Consider the following 7,947-nt stretch of genomic DNA (forward strand, 5'->3'; position numbering starts at 1 on the left):
AATATTGTTGCAGTATCAATATCGAGGTATGGGATATTTGATTTTCTCCATATCGCCCAGCCCTACATGCTTTACCAGTAATGTAGACTCTTAACCAACACCGAGCTGTTGCTAGCGACTGAGAGTTGAAGTGTAAACTATTTGGATTGTTAGACCTTAGTTGTCTCCCAAGGGCTTCTTGTGGTCCCTCGACTCCTCACAAATTAAGTCTGAATAGTTCACTGTCTTTGTGGGGGACAGACAGATTGACTATTAGCCACCAGACCAAACCACCTGTAACACATGGCACATTGATCGTATGAGTGGCAGATGTATAATTATCTCTGTTGTTCCCATCTGCAGATTGACAAAAAAGCAATGCACAAAGCTGGTATGGTCCAGCGTGTGACAAACGAGGTGGAGATTCATTGCCGATTGAAACATCCTTCTGTACTTGAGGTAACATTGGCTGGACAATTTTATAATTTAATATGCCATAATGTAATTTACTACTGTTGCTTATTATTAAACTACATACAGTCTGCTGTAACTCTATTTTGTTTCCCATTTAGACGTTCTGTGCGACATTAATGGCTTATTTTCTCCTACTATAAAATGTACAACAATAAAAACACTAATCTGTTGTGAAATACACTTTAAGTAGAAACAGAAGTAACTTCATGATGTGCCAGGTTTGTGGTTAAATACAAACGGCACTAACTGCAGATACTCGATTGTTTTTGGGACATGAAAAAACCCTACAGTTGCAGTTGCTCCCAAACATCTGTGTATGAGTCTATGTATTTGAGCTCTGTGCTGTTGTTGTCATGGTTATGTAATGTGGACAACCTTCTGTAATTACTTTGTTCAGTGTTATTGTCTTCGTCCTGTTCTCTTTATTATGTCTTTTAAGATTAACTAGGAGAACAGGCTTTTTTGCTTGGTCTAGATACTGGTAGGAATTTGATACATCATACGACTAGTCTTGACCACAGCAATACAATAAGTCTAGAGAAGAATTTGATAGTTTCACCCGGAAGATCAAACGGGTTTTAGATTTTGTTGCACTCACTTTGACCTGATAATATATACTGTATTATATGTCACGTCTTTATTGAAGCTCTACAACTACTTTGAGGACAGCAACTATGTGTACTTGGTGTTGGAGATGTGCCACAATGGAGAGATGAGTCGGTACCTTAAAGAGAAGGAGATAGCTTTCTGTGAGGATGAAAGTAAGAAAGAACTATTTTATTTTGAAAATACAATTTTGAAGTATGTTGCAGTTATAGGTTAACTGAAGTTCAGTTTTGCAAGCTGCCTGCCATTTAAAACAATTGTTGTTTGTGTTCTACAGCAAGACATTTGATGCATCAAATAGTGAAAGGAATGCTGTATTTACACGCCCATGGCATCCTGCATCGAGATCTGACCTTGTCAAACCTTTTGCTGACTAGCAACATGAACGTTAAGATAGCAGACTTTGGCCTGGCCACTCAGCTCAAACTCCCAAATGAAAAGCACTTCACCATGTGCGGGACGCCTAACTACATCTCCCCAGAGGTGGCCACTCGCAGTGCTCATGGTCTCGAATCAGATGTCTGGTCACTGGGGTGCATGTTCTACGCGTTCCTGATGGGTCGCCCTCCGTTTGACACAGACACAGTCAAACATACTCTGTCTAAAGTAGTTCTTGGGGAGTATGAAATGCCTAGCCATGTTTCTCTGGAGGCTCAGGACCTGATCTATCAGTTGCTGCGGAAGGACCCCGCCCAGCGACCCAGCCTCTCAGCAGTGCTAGACCACCCGTTTATGACCCGGAACCTGCTGGTCAGGACCAAGGAGCTGGGGTTGGGGGATGAAGGATCCATGGACAGCGGCATTGCCACCATCTCCACAGCCTGTACCTCCTCCACCTCAGCCAGCAGCAGCAGCCGCCTCCAGAGGAGAACCAGGCACATGCTTGGCTCTGCCTTGCCAAACCGAATGGCGCCTATTCCAAGTCTTCCACGCCAACCCAGCAGCGCCTGTTTTGAGGACGGAGACCAGTGGCAGCAGCAGCAGCATCCGGTGGACAGATTTCCCAGAGAGGGTAGGAGCAGGGGATTTCATGGTGGAGACAGCGAGCAGCCTCCTTCTCGCTTCCTGAGGAGGGCTCACTCTTCAGATCTGTCAGGCTCTTCTGCATCAGGCCAGGGGGTGAGTCACCCTGAGCTGGGGAGATGCCACTCAGAGGAGACTCTGACTGGTTTAGGAAGACCAGTCTTCACCATTTCCTCCAATCAGCACCCATTTTCAGAGCATGGAAGGTTCACCTCTCCCCCCGTCAAACAGTCACCACAGTAAGAAGTCTGTCTATATATGATCTTCTAGTCTTTTTTAAAAATTAAATGAGACTAACAGATTGCACTTCTGTTTCAGTTCTGGGTATTTGTTATCGACACAGACTGCACATCCACCAAACTTGCAATTTCAAGACCTGGAGGGAGTTACTAATTGGCTCAATAATGAGGGTAAAATATATGTGTGTGTTTTTAATTATCTGTGTGTATGAGACAACTTTCAGCATTGTTAATTTAGTTGGTTGTATCACTCAGTTAATGTTCTCATTCATGGCAACGTTTAGGTAGTTTAGTGGCTTGGTTGGGGACATTCAAGTGACAAATGCCTGTTAGTAAAATGATCCATTGTTAGTAGCAGATTTTTAGATATAGAGACCAGCATAGGCTCCAGCCACCCTTGTAAAAAGTGAATATGAATGATGGTGGCGTAAAACTCTCTAAACACAATAAAAACTTTCCTGTTAAACAAGATCTTTACAAATATATGTTAATTTCTTTCTCAGCTTCTGGGCAGAGGCCGACAGATGGCAGCACTCACAGCAGCGGCGGCAGCTTCAATAGCAGCAGAGGACCTTTGGGGGTTCACAATTCCTGGACAGACAAGCCCATGGGCCGAGGTGTGAACCCCCAGTCCCACAACCAGCACCACATGCACCACAACCTTCCCTCCAACTCTAACTCGTACAGGGAAAATATACCTGGAGCAGAGTTGCAACCTCCTCACGGCAGAGAGTTAAAGCTCCCTCCAGCCAAACCCAGTGTGGTTAAAGAGAAGAAAACGCTGAGAGACATAGTCCCGCCCCTGTGCGCGTCCAGACTGAAGCCCATTAGACAGAAGACCAAAAATGCAGTTGTAAGATATTGCATGTGATATTTTGCTTTTTTTTGATACTCTGTTAATGTTCACTGTGTGGGCAGTTGAGATAATTGTCTTTGTTTTTCATGTATTTCCTACAGGTGAGCATTCTGGACACAGGTGAAGTCTGTATGGAGTTGTTAAAATGCCAAAATGGTCAAGAGAGGGTCAAAGAAGTCCTTCGGATTTCCTGTGATGGTTTAATGGTGAGCTCACTGAATTGCACTCTGAAGTATCTCTCTGAAATGTTCCATATGTGACTGATGGGGGGTAGTATAACAACATGATATAACATAAGGCTGGTGGCATAATATAATATAAAACTTATTATTGTCATCTCCTGTAGGTGACAATATACCAGCCTAATAATGGAAAGGGTTTTCCTGTCCTGGACTGTCCTCCTGCTCCTCCAGAAGATATTCTGATTTGTAGCTACGATGACCTTCCAGGTATTATTTAGATGGATGCATCACACCCAGTAACATCAGCTTGTATAAAATTAGAAATTGTACGATCATTGATTTATTTTTTGAAACAGACAAATACTGGAAGAAGTACCAATATGCCTCCAAGTTTGTGCAGCTGGTGAAATCCAAGTCTCCAAAAGTGACCCTTTACACCAAGTATGCAAAGGTCATGCTGATGGAGAACTCTCCCAATGCAGACCTGGAAGTTTGCTTTTACGATGGTGAGTCAAATGTATGTATTAAAACGTGTTCCAGCCGAGGGAGAACCTGCACTGCCCTTTTTGTTTCTGAGTTAATATATTTAATGCTTCACCAACACTTGTTATGTAGGAGCAAAGACCCACAAGACGTCAGAGCTGGTGCGAGTGGTGGAGAAGAGCGGGAAGTCGTACACGGTAAAGGGCGAGGTGGGGCTGAGTGGCCTGAGCCCAGAGAGCAGGCTGTATGTGGAGCTGTCTGATGAGGGCCACAGCATGTGTTTGTCCCTGGAGGCCGCCATCACAGCAGAGGAGCAGCGCAGCACCAAGAAAGTCCCATTCTTCCCCATAACTATTGGCAGGTAAGAGGGCCCTGCTGTTATTTGTTTATTCTTGGTTTTTGATGTTTACCCATGCGGCTAATGTTAGTTTTGTGTACATCACCCCTCCTAGGAGACCTGCCAACCCAGACTCCCCATGCTCATCGTCCTTGCCCTCCCACCCGGTGCCTCCTGATGCAGCTTCCCCTCCTCAACCGCCACAAATCACTCCTTCAGTGAGTGTCTCGCAGCCCTACACTTCAGGATATAACAGATGGTTAAGAGGCTTTGAGAGCAAGACTATAACAAGATTTGTCTTATTTTCAGATGATCTCCTACGATGGTTCAGATTTTACCACAGCCAGCCTGAGTAAGAAAAGCTCCCCGGTGCAAAACACAGGAAAAGTAGTTAAGTCGATATTTGTACCCAATGTTGGATGGGCATCCCAGGTAATTAATAAAAAAATTAAGCCAATGTTCTATTATCAGCAAAGAATTGTCTTTGTGACTGAATGTCTGATTGTCTGATTTTGTGTCTGCAGCTGACAAGTGGAGAGGTTTGGGTGCAGTTCAACGACGGGTCTCAGCTGGTGGTTCAGGCAGGAGTTTCCTGCATCACGTACACGTCTCCAGAAGGGAGGATTACAAGGTGCAAAACATGTCTGAAATGTGTTACGTCACTTTATGGGCTTGTGTGTTTATCAGCTTTGTTGTTAGGACAGCTGTAGCTGGTGGACAGCTCCCAACTCAACATTTGCCTTCTCCACAGGTATAAGGAGAATGAGAAGTTGCCAGAGCACGTCAAGGAGAAGCTGCACTGTCTCTCCACCATCCTGGGACTGCTGGCCAACCCCACAGCACATCACTTAAAACCTCATTAACACTGTACTTTAAAAAAACATCCGGGCAGCACAGAGGCCTGGCAGAGAACAGAAAGTAGCATTAGAAACCTCTGGTGTTCTTGTAAATATATCTTTGTGTTTGTTTGTTTTTTACATGTACAGAAGACTAAGATTATGAAAAGATATATTTTTTACTTTAATAAGAAACCATTTTGTCCCAATCAGCCTTATTGTAAAAAGTTTGTCATGAACTGTGTTTTTTGTTTGTTTTTACTTTGTCTCCAATTCTATGAAATGTGCGATTCATAAATACTGAGTCAATAAACATCTGGAGGCTGGGTGGAGAAATGCTGCACTGTGTTTTGCAGTCTTCTCTTTGTGCTCAATATATTAATGAAGGATTTTTATGGAAAGAAATTAAAGTATTTAATACTGACCCTAAAAGAGATCAACTGACTGGATTGAGGAGAATTTAAGACATTTTGGCTCATGGTCTCTAACAGTTATAAGTTGTGAATATTAGGCCTCACTATACTCTGTGTTAACCTACAAAACACTGGACATGACGGCACCTACTAATTCTCAATTGGGAATACAAAGCTGAATTAAATAGAGCCAGATAAGGTTTCAAGTGTTTATTTTGCCCTGTTGGATTGGCCGTTCAATTAAAAAAAGGTCACAAAATTTTGTATTCCTCTCACTTACAGAACTGATACAAAACATACTGTACGGATGTAAGCCTAGGCATATACACGTACTGTACAAGACACCCAAGTAGTAAACATTCAGGGGAAAACTGGGAGCATGATGACACCATCTGGGTTGCAGACATGACCAATGGTAGGATTAACCACTTATTTCCCATTTAGAAGCATAAGGAACACAACATAGGACACACAATATAGTTGTGTGTGATATCAGCCTTTCGTCCCATTTTCTAGATGAGGAATTGTTCCCCTGAACCTGCTGCAATACCTTTACATTCTGAATGCATTATTGCTTCATGACACTCAAGTTGTGGGAGATTAAAACAGGATACTAACCGTTTTGTTGAAACAATAGGATGTGTCTAGTGAAGACCAACTTTCAGAACATCATTGGCATTCTTTTGTCCCAGAGAGATGCTGGTGAGATGGCTGCGCTGACACTATTATATACAAAAACAGGCCAAACAAGAGGACAGATACTAATGGAGAAAAATAAAACAGCTAGGAGGAGCTCTCTCGGACAAAAGACGAAGAAGCAGGCTCAGAGTAATGCAAAATTCTGCACGTTGGCACTCCTTCCCACTAGATGCTAGAGGGAGACAACAGCATCGACCATGAGCCCATCTGTTCCTTTGTCACCACCTGTACAACCAGACCCAGCATATTACTATACCTCTAGTAAATATCCACCGTTTGTTCAAAAACATCCCCGTGCTTCCATTTTCATTTATATAAAACATTTTTTTCCACATAAAATCTCAATAAAATAAAGTTGCTCTTAGTAGATATCAGGACAAAGATTATAACAAAATTGGAGTAAAAAAATCTCACAGTGAACACTAGGAACAAGAGCCTGACTGCCGCCCCCCCAATGATTTTAACATGTGACACAAATACAGCAGCAGGAACAGAAGAAGTTGGAGTAGTTCAGCTTGAAGCAAATGGACCGACCGGACTGAAGGTTTCTTTAACTACATTTTGTGTAATTAAGTGCAGTTAGAGTGAAACTAAATCAAATGAGACATATCAAAGCAGAAAAAAAAAAATCCTCAATCATCTGGAACTGTTACCATTTAATGGTATCAAAACAATACCAATCAGCGGATATTTAAACACTTGTTTACCTTAATTTTAGAGGAATAATTGATTTTCTGATAAACAATTCTCTGATTAACACAGCAGCCCCAAGTCTGTTGATAGGTCAAGTTGGCCTCAGGAGAGTCGTTTGCTCACATTACAGATACAAGCATTAAAAGGCATGTGGAGAAGTCTTTTTAAGGAGATTACAATCCCATGAAGTGATGAGAGAAATCTCAAAAGATCCCACTGGAAGTCTGATAAATTATGGAATTCTCTTGAAAACATCCACAAACACGAAAAGGAATGTGATCCTCATCTTCCTGCACCGGGGCGACTCAAAGTTGGACTCTAACAAGGTCACGGTTTGTTTGTTGAACACCTACCATCTGCCACCTGACATACAGTAAAACACTGGTGTAACAATCATTAAAAAAATGTGATTGTCATGGTCATGGAGATATACTTCCTTCTTTTAAATCTTTGAAGATTTTTTTTCTTACCCACAAAGGAAATTTTATGTCACCCGGAAAATTAAACCGCTTATCTGTTTGTTTAAACTAACAAAACTGAAAACTATCTTATTCATGTTCACACTCATTATGTCCGCTGCCATCAGTTGGCCACAGTCACGTAGCAGCCCAGTATCTGTGGAGTAGTGTTCAAATACTCAGACACCTTTTCTCCCCCTCAGAGGAGTCAGTGGTATTGACCAGAATGAAGACACACATCACTGGCACAGTCCGTCGCAATGTTGACGTACCTGTGTGTGTGTGTGTGTGTCTGTGTGTGTTTATGTTTGTGAGAGACACAAGAGATCATACATTGCACATCTAGTGGCACATCTTTCTCCAGTCCTGATTCCGCCATTCCCATTAGCTACCTCATCTGGACCCTTTAATTGCAGAGATCTCACACAAGAGAGAAAAATAAAATCAGCTATTAGGCAAAAGTTCCCAAAAGTTCACATTACAGTACTTTTAAGTCTCATTAGACAAAACAAAAAATACAAAATGGCAGAGAGAAAAAAGCTTACACTCAATCACCATCATTTTCAATAACTACATAGGAAAATGTTTTTGATTAGATATATTATCATCATTAACATCATAATTATTATTCATTATTATTGTCACCATTGTCATCGTTTTTTTTTTTTT

At 41.9% G+C, this 7,947-nt stretch overlaps 2 protein-coding genes across 4 annotated transcripts in view; one reads left to right on the plus strand and one right to left on the minus strand.

Annotated features, from left to right (window-relative positions):
* plk4 (polo-like kinase 4 (Drosophila)) overlaps positions 1–5,355 on the plus strand; it is a 7,159-nt gene extending 1,804 nt beyond the window's left edge. Inside the window, exons 3-15 of the mRNA XM_032501301.1 lie at positions 343–438; positions 1,100–1,214; positions 1,337–2,321; positions 2,401–2,492; positions 2,825–3,174; positions 3,279–3,383; positions 3,524–3,626; positions 3,716–3,865; positions 3,975–4,203; positions 4,295–4,397; positions 4,489–4,611; positions 4,704–4,810; positions 4,931–5,355. Coding sequence (XP_032357192.1) covers positions 343–438; positions 1,100–1,214; positions 1,337–2,321; positions 2,401–2,492; positions 2,825–3,174; positions 3,279–3,383; positions 3,524–3,626; positions 3,716–3,865; positions 3,975–4,203; positions 4,295–4,397; positions 4,489–4,611; positions 4,704–4,810; positions 4,931–5,042 — 2,670 coding nt within the window. The 3' untranslated portion in view covers positions 5,043–5,355. The remainder of the gene's footprint in view (positions 1–342; positions 439–1,099; positions 1,215–1,336; positions 2,322–2,400; positions 2,493–2,824; positions 3,175–3,278; positions 3,384–3,523; positions 3,627–3,715; positions 3,866–3,974; positions 4,204–4,294; positions 4,398–4,488; positions 4,612–4,703; positions 4,811–4,930) is intronic.
* A 268-nt stretch (positions 5,356–5,623) lies between these two features.
* itpk1b (inositol-tetrakisphosphate 1-kinase b) overlaps positions 5,624–7,947 on the minus strand; it is a 33,942-nt gene continuing 31,618 nt past the window's right edge. For all 3 annotated transcript variants that reach the window (XM_032501303.1, XM_032501302.1, XM_032501305.1), the window contains one exon: positions 5,624–7,947. This exon is cut by the window's right edge and continues 376 nt beyond it. The gene's annotated coding sequence lies outside the window, so the exon portion shown is untranslated.

The sequence above is a fragment of the Etheostoma spectabile genome, chromosome 20, assembly GCF_008692095.1.
Source record: "Etheostoma spectabile isolate EspeVRDwgs_2016 chromosome 20, UIUC_Espe_1.0, whole genome shotgun sequence".
Classification (NCBI taxonomy): Eukaryota; Metazoa; Chordata; class Actinopteri; order Perciformes; family Percidae; genus Etheostoma; species Etheostoma spectabile.